Source organism: Lampetra fluviatilis, chromosome 31 (assembly GCF_964198595.1).
Source record: "Lampetra fluviatilis chromosome 31, kcLamFluv1.1, whole genome shotgun sequence".
In the NCBI taxonomy this organism is placed as follows: domain Eukaryota; kingdom Metazoa; phylum Chordata; class Hyperoartia; order Petromyzontiformes; family Petromyzontidae; genus Lampetra; species Lampetra fluviatilis.
In genome coordinates this window covers 6,741,891-6,762,709 of record NC_136305.1, presented here as the reverse complement: position 1 = coordinate 6,762,709, position 20,819 = coordinate 6,741,891, and the positions used below count along the sequence as shown (strand labels likewise).

The 20,819-nt window shown below is 47.9% G+C and overlaps 1 protein-coding gene across 1 annotated transcript in view; it reads right to left on the bottom strand.

Annotated features, from left to right (window-relative positions):
- The window catches only part of ADCY5 (adenylate cyclase 5), a 212,531-nt gene that overhangs the window by 36,242 nt on the left and 155,470 nt on the right, over window positions 1–20,819 (bottom strand). Inside the window, exons 4-8 of the mRNA XM_078870986.1 lie at window positions 16,390–16,501; window positions 14,903–15,030; window positions 11,211–11,369; window positions 7,264–7,405; window positions 5,241–5,372 (exon numbers count right to left, since the gene is read on the bottom strand). Coding sequence (XP_078727112.1) covers window positions 5,241–5,372; window positions 7,264–7,405; window positions 11,211–11,369; window positions 14,903–15,030; window positions 16,390–16,501 — 673 coding nt within the window. The remainder of the gene's footprint in view (window positions 1–5,240; window positions 5,373–7,263; window positions 7,406–11,210; window positions 11,370–14,902; window positions 15,031–16,389; window positions 16,502–20,819) is intronic.

Genomic DNA, 20,819 nt, shown 5'->3' with positions numbered 1-20,819 from the left:
TTGCGACCAATGTCCTCTGCTGCTTATAACTTGGGTTGCCACCTTTTCCACGGGGGCCAAACCCAGACATAACTGTGCAGTGTACATGTAGTGCAGTAAAATTCAACACAACACCAGTACCACAATACCGTTTATCGCACCTCCGATTAGCACGGTTGGCTAAGTATGGTGTAAAAGAAGTTCAACATGCATACATACCAGATCTTGGTGCAACCAATTCCTGCCAGCCAAACACAGATAAATGCCAATTCCGGGACTGTCCCAGTCAAAGCGGGACAAGGTGGCAACACGACCCACAACGTGGCCCCAATCGTCTTGCTATAGAAGGAAAAGTACCGGGGACAAATTGGCCAAACAAAACCAAAATTCAGGACCTTCTTGACGAAGACACTTTGAGACTCAGTGAGGCTTTCCTTTTTGGCGTTGAATGACACAAGCTGGATTTTCTCGATGTTTAGATCATGTGACTCAAATCCCAGCCGAGAAGGGAGTTTGAAAATGGCAAGTGCTATGTTGTAGGAAACGGACATATATAAGTAGATATGCTTTCTGTATCTCCATATCTAAATAGGTCTTAGCCCATTGGCCTGTTGCTTTCCAGAAAACAAAACTGCAGCAGCCTTTGTTTCAGCACTCAAACTATGGACCTGTTTTTACACATCTGGACGTATGTATGTACTTAATTCTAGATTTGAAGCTTTCGTGACTGCAAGGATTCATATTCTTAGGGTTTTTTTTGGTAAAGTCACGTAGGTAAAAAATTAAAATTAATAAAGTAAAATTTAAATAAAATAAAAATCACGACGTTTCGGAGACGGAAGCTTGTGTTGCCTCCGAAACGTCGTGATTTGTATTTAATTTTTATTTTACTTTTATTAATTTAAATTTTTTACCTACGTGACTTTACCGAAAAACCTAAGAATATGTATGTACTGTATGTTGAACTTCTTTTGCACCGTACGTAGCCAACCGTGCAAATCGGAGGTGCGGGCCGTGCTGGGTAGTGACTGGTCCCCGCCACAGGAATGTGGAAATTCCTCCACTGGCTCAGAGGTCGTAAATGGAGATGACCACCGGCCCCTTGCTGAAATGAGCAGGCTTTAATTAAACGTGGCTTTAATTAATAAAGGGGGAGCACATGGAAAGCAGCAACCCTCCAATGTGAGACTGGGATTGCAGACATCAAACTCATTTTCTTGGTTCTTTCAGTAAAGTCACGTAGAAGGGAAATAATTAAATAACAAAAATAAAACATAATAAAAGCGTCTGTCTCCCCGACAGACCTGGTCTTCACCTGAGGACGGCTGCTTGCGTTGTGGCCGAAACGTCATGAGAATTATTTTATTATGTTTGATTTTTATTATTTTATTATTTCCCTTCTACGTGACTTTACCGAAAGAACCAAGAAGATGAATCCCTGCAGTCACGAAAGCTTTAAATCGAAAAAAACTCATTGTTCTTGAGAAACTGGTTTGATAAAATAAATACAAAAACTTTTATTGTCTCTCCACATATATAAAAAAATCAACACTTTCAAACTAAGGTTGAAAGCGTTTAAAAAGTAATTATCTCCGTCTGTCTAGAAGGTGGGAGGGAATGAAACTTGAGTGTAAAGGTGGCTTGCTGTGAGCGACTTACCCGATCGAAAACCAACCACGTTGACCGTGCTAATCGGAGGTGCTTTATGAGCCTTCCGGATAAATGCTCATTCGGGCAGCATATTTTCAAGCAAGAAAACTTCGGACCAGATTCGGCAGAGCCGGGCTTATGAAACAAATACGACTGGGCTTACCAGATGTTATTTGCAAGAGCACACCTTCTTCACGATGGAGCCCTCGTACAATAAAAACAAACATCACGAATTTTCCACAAAAACTAATTACGCACTGTAGTGGCGTTTGATCGGCGATGAAAATAATAATTGCACATAGCGCTCGCTACTCCATCCCAATATTTCATCGGCGCCTGTTCGCCGTTTGACAAAGCCGTTTTACAAACGACCTGTTGTGTTCCATGTTTGCACGACGATGTTTATGAGTAAACAGGAGCAGAAAACAAAGTTACGTAACGCGATCAGGAAATCGCACGATGGAAACACGATCGGTTTGACGGTTGGATTTATGAGCGCCGCATGTTTGCACCAACAGTAAAACATACCAACCCTATAACGTTAAGTGAAAAATGTGACCAGGCTGTGCACATTAATCTCACCGTAAGTGGGATCCTGATATAATGACAGGTGGCTGCTTAAATTCAAACCTAGGCTCTCAGCAGTACTGACCACAGTGTCTGAGCCAGACGCATCAACATCAGCCCCATATCCCGTACGAGCTGAGTGTCTGAATGATAAAATACCGGTCAACGGGGCATTTTTTTACATTTCATAACGATTAGCACGCGCCGACCACTTCTCAGTGGGCATTAAAGATCACGTGACGTTCTTCGAAAAAGATGAAGCCATGTGTGCCGATCGTCCAAATTTTTCCCAATCACAAAAAAAAAATTACCCGTCAATTATCTCCTGTTAATAATTTGGAAAAAGTCACAAAATCACCCCCTACTGGCGGACCATACTTAGTTTGCTGTTTAGCGCTGCGCGCACCTTGTGCCACACACACAGGGATGGCTGCCGATGGGGGCCCAACTTTTGCTAGACTGGAATGGTTGGGATGAGCTGTGATGCAAGGCGCTTTCGTTTATTGGTGAATTCAAGCACGTGGCCTCTACGTGAAATCCTTGTGCTACAAATGAACATCCCAAGCCCACCATTGCATGACCCATGCTATGTTACCAAAACATATTCAATGTGCTATGTGAATGAATGACCTCGTCTCAAATACGGTGATATTTTCCCCTTGGTGTAAAGGTTGATTACGCAGAGTTGGTGGATCACACGGTGAGACTGCGAACCTGCAGTTTGATGAAGCGTCGTCCAAGACAATGCAGTAAGATAAGTAGCTTGCTGACTTATCTATTCGACGTGCAACACTGAGAAAAAAATATCCATTTGGGTGTCACGTGGCAAACATTGCTCTGAGTGACAGAGGGGGTGGGAGAGGGACTGCCGCCAAAAAGCGACATCAGAGGTAGCTCTATGAAATCTTCTTCGGAGGGCCACTCTGAACACGAATTGTTGTACTGCCGTGCGACAGTTCCGAATGGGTCCTCTGTCTCGTGAGATGCCCAAAAATGTGATATAAAAAAAAGACAAATCTTATTAAAATAAACTTCAGAAGGTGTACCATTCTAACCCGGCATGATGTTGCACCGCTCCTCACAACGAGACTCACGGGTGGAAATTTCTCATCTCGTGATAATAACGTCACAGCTGGCATATCACAAATGGCTGGGATCCCGGGAATCAAACGCGAGATTTTAACTCAGGATCTAGGTGGGTGGCATGGCCACTATAATTCCCATCTAACCGAACCTGGCCACTCTGATGCCCAGGATCGGTTCATATATCACTCTCCACTGAGGCTAGCCACGGCCAGGAATATCATTTAAAATAAAAACACACCGAGTGGGAACCTGAGAGCCCGAGCACGGTTACTGAAACAGCCAGCGTGAGCCTCCCGAGCCGCCTGGCAAACCAACTCTCCTTAGTTTCTTGTTCACAGATAATGATTGTCTGAAGCGTCGAGTGTGGGTGGGTGAGTGGGCGAGAGTGGGGGGCGGGTGTTTGGGGGAGGGATGCGAGGGGTGGGGGGGTGCCGGTTTGCAGGCTTGGCGCAAGGTCGGCCCTGGGGTGGTTTGTCTCATGAGAGAAGGCCACTGTATTTAATTAGAGACATCCGTCCCTTGGGAGCCGTGGCCTTTTCGCAAGGGATGAGCATCAGGCGAGAGAGAGAGAAGAGAGGGAGGCTGGCGATTTCGAATGCAGCCCAGGCACCTCTTGGCTGCCCGTAGCGCACCCGCTGTTGAGGACTACCCACATTAGGAACGGCTGATTGCTGTGATCTGATTTACCAGGTTACTGGGGTCTCCCTCGAAAAAGACACGCTGGGGCCTCTTGAACTCTGCGACGAAGACAAAACTGCTCTTCACCACTCTCCTATTAGCGGCTCGTTGTGCTAACCCCCGCCCCACTCCCCACTCCCCACCGTCCGCAGTTATCGCGCTACTCTTCCTACTATCCACAAATTGATTATTCCTGTTATCCGCGCACTTCCTTGGATGAGAGGATTAACGCGTAAGTAGCGGATAATGCTCCCTGTCGTCTGTGCGTTTCTGCATTTCCATAGAGCCACCAATAAAATATAATATAATTGCTCAATTCATTGTCATCTTTTTATCCGGCGTTCTGCGGATAAAAATAAGCGACCCAGAATCAAGTCGCAAATTATTCCTGATCATCTCCGTTTATTGCGGATAAAAGGAATTTATTTGTGTTGGTAAATGCAGACACTGGGCTTCACAAACAGTATCCCCACATCAGGGCGAATACGCCGATATAACAATGATGATATTTTAATATTTTACACTTATGATGCGTCCTACCGAATGAGTTTTACGAGGCACCACTGAGCACCTTTCAATACGAGGTCACCGCGATGGCTGCCATTGGGGGTGCCACCACACCACGCTATCACTTCCTTCCTTTTGCCAGACTCAGCATCTATTGCATTGGAAGGTCTACGCTTGCACTTTCATCGTGTTCGGCACGTTCCGTGCCATTATTGTCACCACCATCATCACCACCATCACCTCCATCTCAGCTCTCTGTGCTACAACAAGACTGTCATCCTTGCGAGATCCGCCATCCCACCCTCCTGACTGAACCTGGGTTACACCGTGGCAAGGAAACACTTTGATTGCCGCTTCTGGGTGGGACAGGAGGCGCGGGGGGGGGGGCGGGGGGATGGGGGGGCGGGGGGATGGGGGGACCGGAGGGGCGGGGGGAGGGGGGGACGGGGGAGGGGGGGACGGGGGGTTTAACGGTGGCTCAACATTTCTTGTTCATCACGGTTTGCCGAGCGCAGGCCCAAAGGTCCCAAAACGCCGGAGCGGCCAGTAAACAAGCAGCGCCACCACTAAAGGCGCAATCGGGCGAGAGCTGACGGGTGCCTTGAGCCGTGCAAAGCTGTTGAGGACGGGGGGGGGACCGGGACGGTGGGATGGGGATCCAAGAGCGGAGCAACGCGAGCGACGGAGCAGAAGCGGGGGGGGGGGGGGAGGGAGTGGAAGTGTTGCGACCTGCGGGTGTGGAGGGTGAGCAGTGCGCGAGGGCGATCGCTCACCATGGTCTTCATCTCCTTGGAGACGTGGTTGGACATGAAGAAGGGACGCTCCGGGCCCCACGGAGAGCCCATGTTCCCCAGGGAGTTGGTCCTCGCCCGGTTCATCTTCGCGATCATCGCCTTCTCCTCCTTCTGCTCGCACGTGCGCACAGGGCAGTGTGGATGCATTACAGCAGAGACAAAGATGCCCCATCGAGGTAAAACAAAGACTGTTGGGGAAAGTGCTGTTATCGAACACCTACGAAGGCTGGCACGGCGCACGAGAGGGTGGCGTGGCCGACGCTATGCCTGGCCGCCTTTGTCTCCCCAGTGCTGGTGCTAACACATTTCATCAGGTTGTCATCTTTTTTAATGCTGAATAGACCTAGGGCAGGCCCGAGATTAGTTCAGATGTTCATAAATGTTGTTTTGGTTGTGAGCAGGAATCAAACTCGAGTCACCGAGTTTGTAGTGCTGTGAGCTTACCGCTACACCACCACTCCCACATACACGCAGACAGAGTTGATGGTCACTCAGTGCTACTGGCACTCGTTTTTAAGGCTGAGTCAACCTAGTGGAGGCCCAGAACTGGTTCAAATTTCACTCGCCACTGACACCATGCGTGGCTGGGAATCGAACACGAACATCCAAGCGTTTGTGCGCACGTGCCCTGAACTTCTTTTGCACAGCACGTAGCCGCGTCCATGGATTAAAGCAGTGCGCTACAAACCGCGCCGTCAATCCCCCAATAGAGAAGGTGCAGCCCTGGAATGCCTTTGCTCGTTGCCACTGCTGGTGGCAGTGCCAGCAGCAGAGAGAGCTCTTGAGGGTCTCTTCCAGGTGGCAGTCGGTCTACTTATAAATATGCTAAATTCCTCTTGATATGAAAATGTTTTTGTCAAGGCACCCTTCCCCCCTTCCAACCCAGCTTAAATATACGCTCCAAGCGTGGTGGTGTTTCATTCAGACGCTGTCTCCCCGACAGACCTGGTCTTCACCTGAGGACGGCTGCTTGCGTTGTGGCCGAAACGTCGTGAGAATTATTTTATTATGTTTTATTTTTATTATTTTATTACTTCCCTTCTACGTGACTTTACCGAAAGAACCAAGAAGATGAGTCGGTCTACTCTTCTATTTTTGACCAGACGTCCCGACAGAAGTTTTACGGTTGTATATCGATTTTGCTACACCGAGATTATGGGATAACTTTTTAAAGATAAACAGCGAGAGGGTGTCTGGGTTGGGGATGCCAGGGTCTGCCTGGCTAGGGGCCTCCTTTACGACCCTCTACTCCGGATAGCACGGAGAAACGGAGAGGAGGGGTGGTTCTGTTAACGGCTCAACATTGCCGGCTAAAAACTTTGCCTTTTTAAGCAGAAATGCGGTCGACCGCGCGCGGCTATAAATATTTCAAACGGCGGTGGCCACTTTGTTGCAAAGTGCTTTTATAATTACACATCGGTCAGTCAACGCCCTATTACACACGGCGCTGCCATACACATTGGTGTGAGTAACTACCGTGCCAGAAGGGTAACGTGACGGAGAGCTTGACTCACAATCGGAATGTCGCCAGTTCAAACCCTGGCCGCGGGTCAGCTCAGTCCGTCGTCATCATCATTGTCGCCTTCCCTTTGGTGTCGTTAATTTGAGTACCACTTTGTTGGAAGCCAACTGCGGCCGTCCTTTGTAGTCGGGAAAGGGATTGGATACCCGCCATGGGAATATGGACCAGCAACAGAAGGTGTGACACCTGAAATGTTCAGGTGCATGGCAGGGAATTTTAGGTACGGTGCAGAGGAGTTTGGGGGATGGGGGGGGGCGGGTGGCACAACGGTTCATGAACCTAGAAGGCTGATTTCAATTCCTGCTGTGCGGTTAACATCAGTGGCGCGTGATATTGATACTGTGATCTCGGATCTAGGTGCGATATAGGTGTGTATCGGTGTGATACAGGTGTGTATAGGTGTGATCTAGGTGCGATACAGGTGTATAGGTGTCACCTCGGTGCGATACAGGCACGACAGAGAGGCGTGTGCGCACTCACTCTCTTCTGGCTGCAGCCCACGATGAGGAAGGTCTCGATGCTGTGCGTCTTCAGGTAGGCGTTGCGCTCGCCACCGTGCCCAGCCTCCACCTCGTAGTCCCCGTTCAGGTACCGCAGCGTGGCCTTGGTGATGTGGATCCGCCTGCGGGCGCACGCGCGCACGAAAACAGAGCTCCCCCGCGTACGATGTCACATGCTGTTGCGGCGAGTGTCGTCACCAAGCGTCTAGTGAGGCTGCACAGTGCACGTGAGGGTGGGGAAGCCAGCACCACGCCTGGCCGCCTTTGTCTCACCACGACAGGTACTCATTTAAAGGCCGAGTCGACCTAGGGGAGGTCTGGGACCGGTTTCAGGTACGGTATTCGTCACCGATGTTGGCTGTGGGCGGGAATTGAACTCAGGTCTCCAGGTTCGCAGCGTAGTGCGTTAACCACTACACTACCACCACTCACCACCTCAAAGACACACACACGTCAGTGTACACATGGACTCATGCCCACACACAACGTGGGCAAATACACATTAAGGGATGCGTATGACAGTTGTGCACAGCATGAATCATCTGTCGCTGACGACAGCACAGATTTGCCCTTGAACAATTAAATCTGAGTCGAGCAATTCAATCTCAATTTAAACATTCCTTGGGCTGAAGCGGTGGTGTAGCGGCTTGCACGCTGCACTGTGAACCCGGCGAGCCGAGTTTGATACCAGGCCATGGCTAATATCGGTGACGAGTGATGTCTGAGTCGGTCCACGTACCCCGCCTCTACCAATCCGCAATGACCTAGTGTAGTGAAGTATGGTCAAACAGACCCCGATACCGTACACATTACGAGGCATGCGGAGGCCTTCATCCAGCAGCGGACTCAGAGAGGGCAGCATCTAAATGTGCTTCACCTTGTTCACGTAACAAAACAAAGTTCCCCCGTGTAGCCTTAACAGAATGTAGGAGCAAGTGCTGTTAGCGGGCACCTATGAAGCCCGGTACAGCGCACGAGGGGACGGGTGGCCAGCATCACGCCCGGCCGCCTTTGTCTCCCCAGTGGAGATGTTTACACACCGCAACAGGTACTCATTTGAGGCTGAGTCAACCTAGGGAAGGCCCAGGACCGGTTCAGATGATCGTCACCGGTTGTGGTAGTGAGCGGGAATCGAACTCAGGTCGCCGGGTTCGTAGCGCAGCGCTACCACTATCGCTCCCCGCACGCAACGCGCACACATTAACTTACGTAACAATCGCATTTATTACGCGCACACGCGCGTTCACATGTAACGTAATGCAAACACTGTATACAAATGCACTTAACCCTTGCACTGACACGTTCATTGTGATTAATGTTTCTTTTTTCTCCTCGGAGGGCAGACCTCCTTGGTTAAAATAAACAGCCGGCATGCGTACGCTTGAGGGGCCTCCACGTTTATCAGAAGCGATCTGTGCGTTTTAGAGTTCAGCCAAACGCTCTCTTCGTGTGTGGTCGCGTGCGTTCGTGCGTGCGCGTGTGTGAGTTTGTGGAGTGGGGTTTTTTTTGTATTATTCAGCGTCACCGTCGTCATCTGCTCGTCTTGGCGAGGCAACGCGACAGCCGCTTCCGTCAGCAGTGTGGAGGGTGAGTGGTGGCGCCGTGGTTTGTATTCCTTCCTATCCTTCTTTTGTACTTGTTTGATGTTGTCACGTTCTTAAACCCCGTGCCCCTATTGGACGCCTGTGCAAAAGAGCTTTGTCGCTCATTGGATTCCTCCAGTATAAATACATATTCTGATTCTGTTATGCACAACACTGGTGCAAAGGCAGCATTTATATCTGGTATAGGCTGCCTCTAGGATTGGCCACCCCGAATTTTTACTTACAGAGACTCCTTTATTTACGAACTAGTTAGGTTCCAGAGGTCTATTCGTCTATTTACGAACTAGTTAGGTTCCAGAGGTCTATTCGTAAGTCTATTTGTTCGTCCTGTCGATTCCAAACATGTTTTACGGCATGGGGAAATGGCTTTATAAGTTGTGTGATCTCCTGTAGACGTAGATGCCACCGGTTCTTCATGTTCTGCAAATGTAGATGCCACCACCACCATCTAATGCGCGGCAGTTAAACTTACGACTCTCTTTACGAACAGGCAACTGGACATATGGACAGGTTTGTTCGTATCTCTGAAAGTTCGTGAGTCGAGTGTTCATAAGTAGAGGAGAACCTGTACATACTTTATCTGTTTTTATTTATCTAGAGTGATTTGCTTACCTTTCCTGTACTTTGTACTCCTAACGTTTTTTTTGCATTATTGTTGCAACTTTCTGACCGCCATGCCCCTACTGGACAAGTGTGCAAAAGAGCTTCATAGTTCATCGGATTTTTCCAGGGATAATAAAGATTCTGACTCAGCCTCGAATGAGTGCGTAGCTGCTGCCGGAACGTGATGAACATGACTATATCAGGGATACAAGGGCTTGCGTTTGTGAATTTAAATGTGTGAGAGTACACATACTCACAAGAACGTGCAATTGCATAAATATGAATTATTCGTGCAACAATTCACTGCCCATGTAAGTCAAGCCACTGGTATCTACGCACTTTTAAAACTAAATTGAAAACTCATTTATTTATAACCGTTTTTTGTGTTTAGTTTGTTGTCCTTCCCCTGTACCTCCAAACAGCATGGTTTGCTACGTACGGTGCAAAAGAAGTTCAACAACAAATACAAGGAATGACCACGATTCGAATTTAGGAGAAAACTGAAGAATCGATGATGTTTTGCCTCATTCGTTGCCGTTTTTCTACGTCGCTTGTACAGTTTCGTTCGTGTATATATCTGCATATCGTACAAATAAAGTCAACAAACAGGGTTTGGATACATTTTTGAAGTCTCATTCTCATTTGCTCTACCTTGTGCGCTCTATCTCAATTCTCTGTAATGGGCAACATGCAACTTTTGCATATACTTGAAATAAGTCGTAACTTTACACACGTACACCATGTATGTGTGTGCACGTACGTACGTACGCGTGCATGTGTGAGCTTAGTTGGGTCCCCTATGCATGGCTTGCCAACACATACGTGTGTACATGCCGTAGTGTAGCGGTTAGCACGCTGCGCTATGGACTTGCTAACTCGAGTTCGATTCCCACTGACGGCCAACACCAGTGACGATTATTTGAACCGGCCCCGGTCCTCCCCTGGGTCGACTCAGCCTAAAATGAGTACCTTGTGTGATGTGTAAACATTTTCACTAGGGAGACAAAGGCGGCCGTGCGTGGTGCTGGTCACCCACCCCCTTGTGTGCTGTGCCGGCCTTCATAGTTGCTCACGAACAGCACTTGCCCCAAAAGTCTGTTACAGGCTATACAGGGAGATCTTTGCACATTCCACAGCCCCCAAGACTGCCCCTAAGACTCGTTGGATTGGACCTTGGCTGCCCTGAGGATGCTGAGCTGACACTCGTTGGTGCTGCCCCGGGCTGCCCATGGAGCCCATCGCTGTCGTTGGTGCTGGGGGTCCCAGTTTCTTGGTCCCTCATCCAACCCTCTAGCGCCTGCCCCCCCCCGCCCCCCCACTTCAACCCTCAAAAGTATGTCACCTTTTTGTAAAGTGAAAGCATCTTGGGCCTTTGATGAAAAATGAATCATCCGGAATGCACCCGATCCTATCACAGATCTCAGAAGCTAATCAGGCCTTGAGTACCGATATGGTGCTCAGTTGCTCGCAATGGCCACCACGATGCCCTAACAGGTGTTATAGATGCTCCGGGTCTACGGTGTGAGCGCCAGAAGGCCCTGCAGCAAAATCCATTGTCCCACGACCCGCGTGGTGTGTTCCGGTGGGGCTCTCATCCAGCAATGGATTGACAAAGGGGCCTGTACGTGTAGAGAGCGGCCATTTTAGAACATCATGTTAATTGAGATTGTGATTGTTGTGTTTGTTTGTTGTTGTTGTTTGTTGTGTGCACACTGCCTACCCGGCCTTGCCCCCGGCCTCCATGTGGTTGGCCAGGGTGACGTCGTTGGACCAGACGTCAAACTGCCACTTGATGAGTCCGAGGACCCCGCAGTGGACGCGTCCGCTGTGGATGCCGACTCGCATGTTCACGTTGACGCCCGTCACCTCTCGCACGAGCCTGGCGCACGAGCAGGCACACACATACACGTACACACACACGCGCGCACACACAGGTGAACACACACACGAACACAGACGTACAATCATACACATACACACATACACGTGCATACAGGTGAACATGCACATGAACACACATCGTACATTCAAAGACAAAGATCCCCCATTTAGCCTTAATAAACTGTTGGGGCAAGGGCTGTTAGCGAGCACCTATGAACGCCGGCACGGCACACGAGGGGGTGGGTAGCCAAACCACACCCGGTCGCGTTTGTCTCTCCAGTGGCGATGTTTACACATCGCACCAGGTACTCATTTGAGGCTGAGTCGACCTAAGGGAGGCCCAGGACCAGTTCAGATAATCATCACTGGTGTTGGCCATGAGCAGGAATCCAACCCGGGTCGCCGGGTTCGTAACGCAGCGCGCGAACCGCGACGCCACCGCTCCCTACGTATATTAATAAACATGTACACGCGCACATGTATACACACACACGTTCATATACGTTAAACATGTACATAGAGACAAATATCTACATTTCGCCTTTAGCAGACTGTTGCGGCAAAGTGCTGTTATCGAGTACCTATTAAAGCCACAACTGCTTGGTCAACAGAGGCGGAAGTATTGAAAAAAGTTGTCCATTGTAACAACTGCCACGCTATGGTATTGAAGAAGACAGTCAAACTCTGGATTGCAATTTCAGTGTGCTAACCATTACACCACGGGTCGGCAACCAAAATAACAAGAAGAGCTATTTGTTTCAAATTCGGTATAACAAAAACCCCTCAATATTTCAAGAGCCGCAATGTGCGTGGTGAATACGAGACGGTGTTGTCCTTAATTAATAACATCCACAAAGCAGCCCTCAAACAGCCACACGCGTCTCTAGAGCCGCAGGTTGGCAACCCCTGCAATTAAACAAAAACACTTTTTTTATTTTATCAGGTAAGGCCCACTGAGCTTTGTAGCTCTTTTTCAGAAGCGACCTGGCCACAAATGATAGCCCAACGAAGTGGCCTAATGTGTGGAAATTTAGAGTAGCCAAATACTTTAAAACATGTTTCTAAATGTGGAGGGAAAAACCAGAGGACCTGGAGAAAAATCCACATGACCACGGGGAGAGAGACACGCAAACTCCAAATATACAGCAGGCGTCAGGGTCGGGATCAAACCCACGACAACCTGTATGCCAGGTGAAGTAGTTAACATCTCGCCACCACAGCGCCCTTAGACCATGACAGTAAAAATTACGGGGCGGCTGTAGCGGGAATCGATCCGGCGACTCTGGGCATGCCGGTTCGGTGGCGAGCCGGCTGACGTCTGGAACATCTCGGTCGTGGAAAGCACAAAAAAAACCTCGTCGAAATAAGAGCATGTGAACCCAAAGTTTCTCCAATCATTGTGCCCGAAGCGAGGCTTTGAAGTTGTGAGTGCATTTATGTAACTCGGCACCGTTATGTAAGCCAGGGCTTGTGCTGCCGCCACTTGGGCGTTATTAACTTTTCTATTTCCCAACGAAAAAAAACACAAAACCCCCTGAATTGGGTTGGCGTTGAAATTTGAATTTTAGAGAACACAATTCATACGTTCAGTGATTGAGATGGATTCATAATGGCCGAGTCTGAGCCATTGAAGGCAGGCCTGCTGGGAGGCCCGGTTCATGCCCTGAGGCTGGGTTCCTCTCGTGGGGCTCATAACGGCCACTTTATAGCTAATGAGCCAGTAGCACAAGTGAGATCCCTGGCTTAAAATCCTTTGGATCCCATTCTAAATTAAAAGAGGTTCGTGTGAGTTTGATGGTCTCTGTTAATTCGTGCAATAGGTCACTCCTTTTCATCTGCTGCTTCTATGTATATATAAAACAGAAAGAAAATGTTCTCCAAGGCTCAAAACGAGCATGTTGCACCACCTATCATCTCTGTTTATAGCCGAGCCAGGAGTGGAAATTCCACATTCCCATGGTGAAAGCCGGTCCGCTCTTATAACAACCAAAATGCTGATGTCCTACAAAGTGATACTTACCATATTGACCCCAGAAGGATGAAAGGCCGAGGCGGAACCTAACCAGGATTTGAACGGCTGAGCCGGAACCTGACCAGGATTTGAACGTTACAAACCCATAACTTTGTTTTTGTTTTTTTTTCAACCCAGCTTATATATAAGCTCCTAGCTTGGCAGTGTCTCATTCTTCACCTGAAGACGGCTGCTTGCGTTGTAGCCGAAACGTCGTGAGAATTATTTTATTTTATTATGTTTTATTTTATTATTTTATTACTTCCCTTCTACGTGACTTTACGTAAAGAACCAAGAAGATGAATCCCTGCAGTCACAAAAGCTTTAAATCGAAATTTGTTTTTGTTTTAAATCACTATTTGTATAATCTTTTTTTTACTTAACTCAGCGACACCCAGCCTCCGAGGACTACACTTGATAATCATTCATATCTCAGATGACTGACATTAGGAGAACCACTCATTGCAGGGAATTAAGGAGTGCTCTTGCCAAAAACATCTGGTAACCTAGCAGCATTAGATTAACAAGCTCAGCTCTGCTGATGAAACCCCAAAAAAGGTCAAGACTGCTCTCGAGTTCTGCTTGCTTAAAATAAAATGCTGCTCGAGAGTAATTCATCTTGAATGTTAGTAGGCTGATGGACGAAAAACTATTCTAGTTTTGGGGTGAGACATCGCCGTTTCCGAGGCATCAATTGGAGTTGTCCTGCGGTTACGCCTTCCCGAGCCGGTGGAGATCGGGGGACTCTGCGACCTCTCAGACTCAGCGGGTGTGAATGGGTGTTACTTTGGCTTGTGCCTCGACAACTCCAATCGCTTGAATGATTATTTTGAACGTCTAAAAAGTGGTGCGTATGGAGATGCGCGTGCGTGGCGTGTGTGTAAATGTGTACATGTGGAGAGCGGTAGTGTAGCGGTTAGCATGCTGCGCTACAAACTTGGTAACCCGAGTTCGATTCCTGCTCAGGGACAAGATCGGTGACGAATATCTGAGCCTATCCAGGGCTTCCTCTAGGTCGACTCAGCCTCAAATGAGTACCTGATGTGGTGTGTATACATCGCCACTCAGGAGACAAAGGCGTCCGGGCGCAGTGCTGCTCACTCACCCCCTCATTTGCCGTGTTGGCCTTCATAGGTGCTCACTAACAGCACTTGCCCCAACAGTTTTTTAAGGTTATTGGGGGGTCTCTGTCTTTGTGTAAATATGTACATATCTGGGTGGAGCAGTGGTGCAGTGGTTGGCACACCGTCCTAGAAAGCCGACCACCCGAGTACAATTCCCAGCCATAGATAACATCAATGGCGAATATCTGAACCAATCCTGGGCCTTAAATGGGTACAAGGCACGGCATTTAAACATCGCCACTGGGGATACCAAGGCGTGGTGCTGGCCACCCACCCCCTCGTGTGGCGAGCCAGCCGTTCATCGGTTGTTCGCGAACAGCACTTGCTCCTTCAGTCTGTTAAAGGCAACACGTGTGATCTTTGTTGCGTGTGTGTGTGTGTGTGCGTGCATCGTACGAGATGGCCTCGATCATGTCGACTCCCATCTCAACACAGCAGTGCGCGTGGTCTGCGCGTGCCTCTGGCAGCCCCGACACGCAGTAGTAGCAGTCGCCCAGGATCTTGATCCTCAGGCAGTGGTTTTCCTGAAGAGCAAAAGGCAGAGATCCCCCGAATAGCCTCATCAACTGCTGGGGCGAGCTCTACACGCATATAAACAGTGGTCCCTCGGTATTAATTGGTTCCACGAAAACCATCGTTAATTGGAATGATTGTTAAGCGAATATAGGAAGTACATGTTAAAGGCTTAATTTGTTCTAAGACGATCGGAAGCTGACCTTTTTCACCCTAAAAACATAGTTTATAATATTTAAGCACACAATTTTTATAAATAAACGTTATAAGAACATATTCTTTGGGTCTTTCGGTAAAGCCACGTAGATAGAACAAATGATAATAAAAATATATAAGAATATGAATTCCTGCAGTCACGAAAGCTTTAAGCCAAGTTATAAGAACATATTAAAGCCTCAATCTTCGTAGAAACTTGGATAATAATTAATAAAAATATCATAAAAAGGTGCATAAATAGATACAAATTCTTACCTTAGGCTAATAAGATGGATGGCATAAGGAGCTAATGGAGAAGTCGGGGTGGGAGAAAATAGTTTTCCTCACTTTCTTCACATTCATTTTAGGGGCCATTATTATTGATTATTTAACTTTCAAGTAAAAAAAACCCCACTAAGTATTCAATAGAGCTGTTTCCATAAGCAACGCACAATAAACATTGAAAAGCTAGCAGCTAGTTGCTCTCAGAACGCTCATGAAAGGGCGTCGTTGATTGGCTGAGGTCTGCCAAATCCACTTAGGAGCTCTCCGATTGGCCGAAATTGGCGGCTGCGTGATATCGTGAACATATCGTTAATCGAAAATGTATCGTTAATGGAAACATTGGGACCCTATGGGAGGCGGATCGTTTATCGAAATATCGTTAATCAATGGCATCATAAACCGAGGGATCATTGTATATGTATGTATATACAAACACGCATACGCACCTATACACTCGTGTGTCAACAACGAGCAATGTATACCCCGATGCGTAATGAGGCACTGCATGCATGTTTTTTTATACGTATATGCTCAAGTTTACGTGTCTGCGTGTACGTGCTTGCGGCGAAGTGGTAGCGCAGTGGTTAGTGCACTGCGCTAACCCGGCGATCCGAGTTGGATTTCCGCTCACGACCAATAACAGCGGTGAATATTTGAACCGGTTCCGGGTCTCCCCTAAGTCAATTCACCTTAAATGAAGTACCTGGTGCGGTGTGTAAACATCGCCATTAGGGAGACAAAGGTGGCCGGGCTTGGGAGGCTGCCTCACCCCCTCCCCTAGCATGGCCATGCTTGCCTTCATAGGTGCTTGCTAACAGCACTTGCCACGACAATCCGTTTCAGGCTATACGTGTGAATCTTTGTCTCTTTGTCTTCGTGGGACAACGTACCGCGGCCAGTTTGTCGAAGCGCGCAAACAGTTCGTTGAGTGTCATGACGAGCTCCTGGGCCGTGCACTGAGACGCCAGGCTCGTGAAGCCCTCGATGTCTGCGAAGAGGATGCTGGGAGACGGACGGAAAGACAAAACTTCTCGGTAAGCCTCTCCTAGCAAAGAGACACTGGCACAAGATTAAAACGCAGCTTTTCGGAAGCGAGCACAACGATCAATATTTGTTTTTGGGTTAGACCACGTGGCAGGTTTTTTTGTCGTCGCGACAATTTCTTATCATTAACTCTCCCGCTGCCCGGCAACGATGTCAGGTTTGCAGAGATGGTATTTATATGCGCCAATGTATTGATCCAGGTAGTGCACCTGCCCATTGCACGATCTGAAGAAGCTCAAGAGCAGTTGAAAACAAAACGTCATCCTACGTTTGTGTTAATTTTGGACATCAGAATGTTGAACTTCTTTCGCACCGTACGTAGTAGCCAACCGTGCTACTCGGACGTGCGGTCAGAATGTTATCGCTACTGTACAGTGATTGGCACATACACATAATAGCTTTATAAGCGTGGCAATCTTGTCGGGTGGTGGAAGGTTAATGGAAATTTTTTTTGTCATAAGACTACTACAGGTGTAGTGGCATTATTGGTGTCACTATGGCGTCAGCGTCAGTTGCTGTCACGAGAGTGGAAACGCACGTCGGGAGTCTCTCTGCCACCAGAACATGGGTTGACATGGAAGCGGGCCATAGGGGGCATAGTTCTGGTGAGGACTGGAGGAGAGCTAGTGAGGACGAGTGGGCATGTGACCGGAACAGGGTAGCAAGGGGACCCGAAAGGAGACTCGAGGGACACGTGATATGAAGCCGAGAGCCTTCTGGCAAGATCCAGAAGGGGGCGTGGCCAAAGGCAGAGCGAGGTCACGCTCGGCAAGCTCCGAGAGCAATCGGGTCTCGTCTGTGGAATCAACCTTTGGTGCTACGTCTATGTGGTCTTCGGTCTTCGCCCGGCATCGTGGGTCAGGCAGCGTGTAGGCTGACTGACCTGGTTGTGTAGTTAACCAGCTGTTCAGATAGTTAACCGTGTAGCTATCACCGAGACGTAGAACCAGTGTACGTTTAGTGAGTTACCCTGTTGGGGTGTTGGAATAAACGCGTTGGCTCCAAACTCCAGTATGTGCCTCTGTACAACACACTACACAGGTATTACGTGGCCTAACCCAAAACAAATATGGATTAGACACCACTACTATCAGTCACATATACTAGTTATATCTACTCGTGTAGATATTTGATCGATCCAATTAGAGATGAGGGCCTCCCCACGTCGTGTAGGTCATGGGGATTATTTGACCGTACTTCACTGCGCTGAGCAGTGCGGCGTTGGTGAAGTCAGGAAGCGCGGACGCGTACATCGTAATACAGCAAATCATTTTGCTGCATTGCCATATTCGTACTTCCCGTAGAATGGAATGCGGTAAGGATGGTAGAAAAAAAAAATCACAGTGGCTGCCCAACACTGTACACTCTTTGAGTTAAATCTCTGCTGGGAATTGGAACTTGTGACCTTAACGGTGGAGAGACGGGGAGCTTTAACCGCACCTTCTACCCGGCTGGATTGGTGTCTTCCCAGAGTCGGCGGTTGCCCATCAACGCTCGGGCTGTGTTCGGCGGTTTACAAACCCCAGTGTGACGAGCCATCAAAAGGGTGTTTCTGCCGCAAGCAGCTTAGCCGAGGCACTGCGGCGTCTTGAAATGCGACGAGGACACGCACAGCACAGCGCAGCCGTGGGAAGCTCTCACTGAGCGCGAGAGCGAAAAGGATTTTTAAAGAAGCAAGTGCAACTCAACAAAAATTTCCAACGTTTATTGGGTCTTTGTTGGAAGTCCGATTGCAAAGCTGCTCGTCGGATTGGAAGCTTCTGTTTCTGCTCAAGGCACCCAGTGTAATTTTTGCAGGGGTTGCAAAGTTTGCAGGTGACCCAAAGCACCTGGAATGCACCCAATGTCTCGTTAGATCACAGAAGCTCGGCAGAGTTGAGTATCAATCGAGCTGAGATGGGTGGCCAGGATGCATAACAGGTGTTATAGGCTGCAGATCTACACGACGATCAGCAAAGGGCAGTGCAGCAAAATCCACTATTGTCGAGTACTGTACTTCTGTGCTCCCACGCTTATGTATCCCAACCTGCACTGACCAGCGTGGTGAAGTATGGTCAAATCACCCCCACAGACCCACGTGGCATGGAACAGGCCAGCAGTTGGGACGGACAGAGGGCCGTACATGTGTAGTGACATATAATGGGTCACTACGGCGCCGAGCGCCATCTACCAACAAAGAGAGAGGAATTGCCCTCACTGCCAGCAGAGTACACGATGTCATGGAAGAGGTCTCTAGGGGAGCATGGTTCTGGGGGCTGGCAGAGTAGCGGGCATTTGAGGACGTAGTGCTACGTCTTCTCCTCGGTCTCCGGTCTTCGCGCTCGGCATCGTGGGTCAGGCAGTGTGCCGACTGACCTGACCCGTTTATATAGTTACCCCGTGGCGGTTACCTGTTATGTAGTTATCCCGTTGTGGTTACTGGTTATGTAGTTACCCCGTTGTGTTCGTAGAATAAGCGTGTTGCCTGATGAATTAGTGTGTGTCTCTCAAGTGAACCCACTACACATGTATGGGGTGTCATTTGTTTATTGACATTATGGTATTTCAGCAGGTGAGAAGTTATTGAAGCAAGACATTTATTTTGCAAGGATTACCTGAAATGAATAGCAGTTACCCTCAGAGGGAATCTGCTCCTTGTATTTACACCACTGATTTAGAGATTAGCACTTCGCAACGGCGCATTTAAGAAATTAGGCCACTTTCATTTGACTTGAAGAATCAAAAATCTAAATGTTATGCTGACACTTTTCAAGGTCTTTCCCAACAACAATGATGATGATGACACTCCTTGGACGCTCAATCGGTTAAATAAAGTGGACGGAACAATTTAATGGAGCTACTATTCACGCCCGTACTTCCTGCCAATGACTTTAGCAAAGTGCCGTTTAACCGTTATTAATAATGATAAAGAGAAATAATGATGGCAAATACAATAAAAATAATTAACGGAGCATTCCGAAAGCTCCCGCTTAAATATTTATGGGAAATTGCAAATGATAAAAAATTTAATAGAACCTGACGTTCTTTAGATTGAAGCTGCATCGATGCAAGAGACGCAGTGATGACTTTGTTTGAAGGATATACACATTTTTTTAATCTATCGTATTGATTTTCATAATTTAGAGTCAGATAAAGGGCACTTATTCAAACAAAAATGTGAATTGGAAACACCCAAAACAGTAATTGATTTGAAAAAAAACATCCCCTTGGGCTGACAGATTAAATGGTATTTCACTTCAACCATTAAGAACCCCCCTTCTTTACATATTTATTATTTCCGATATTTATTTGTATTTGAGCAACTTTACACCAGCTTCGCCTAAGTGGCCAATTAAACATTAACAGACACAAGTCAAGTCAAAACAAGCCCTTTAAGACAATTATTAATCCAGTGAGAGTTAACGATTGGCGGTGCTTCCACGGCAACGGCTTGCTAGGCCCATGGGACTTGAGCGGCCACTGCAGGCAAAGCAGTAGGCTTCACAAATCAAAAGGCCTCAAGTAGGACCCAACAAGTCCACAATGTGCGTTTTCTAAAGCTACCAAAACATGCCAGTTTGGCCAGAACTGTCCCACAGATATTGTCCCGCTGTCCTGAATCGTTATAGAAAATAAATAAAAAATGTCTTAGGGTTGTCACCTGTCCTGGTTTGACCCGGACAGTCCAGGAGGATTTGGATGGCAGGAAAAAAAATAGTTGTCCTGACAAATGGTTCCTATTGTGTTGAACTTCATCGCAGTTTAACTCCACAGTTCTGACAGACCAGGCTGACTGAGAAATATGCCTGGGTTTAATCTGTGGATTAGATGGCAACCCAACCCATAATCGAACACGTTTGTCAATATCCTCATACTCAACTCATTGTACAGGCAAAGGTGTGGCGCTACAGAGTAACAGGAGGGGTTAACAGTGCGGTCAGCGGGGCCAACATCGGAAAGGAAGAGGAGGCCACTCAGAGTGTACGTTCATAATTAAAACCCGGGCAGGGCTGGTGGAGGGAGGAGCTGCTAGCTCACCATGTGGCCACAATGAGCCTCCAAGACATCTGGTAGCTTTAGCATTTTAGAAGCTATGAAAAATTGCCTTTTTCTGCGGCAGATTTCGAAACCATATAGCATACTATGTAGCCCCAAATTATTAAAAAACTGTTTGTAGTTGGATATGAACCATAATCTCTGTGCAAAGTGGCTCAAGAACAAAGACTTATGACCAATATGCTTGGCCAGCCGCCCCGCAAAAGCACCATGCCTCTTTGAAGTCTAGTTGATTCCTTTG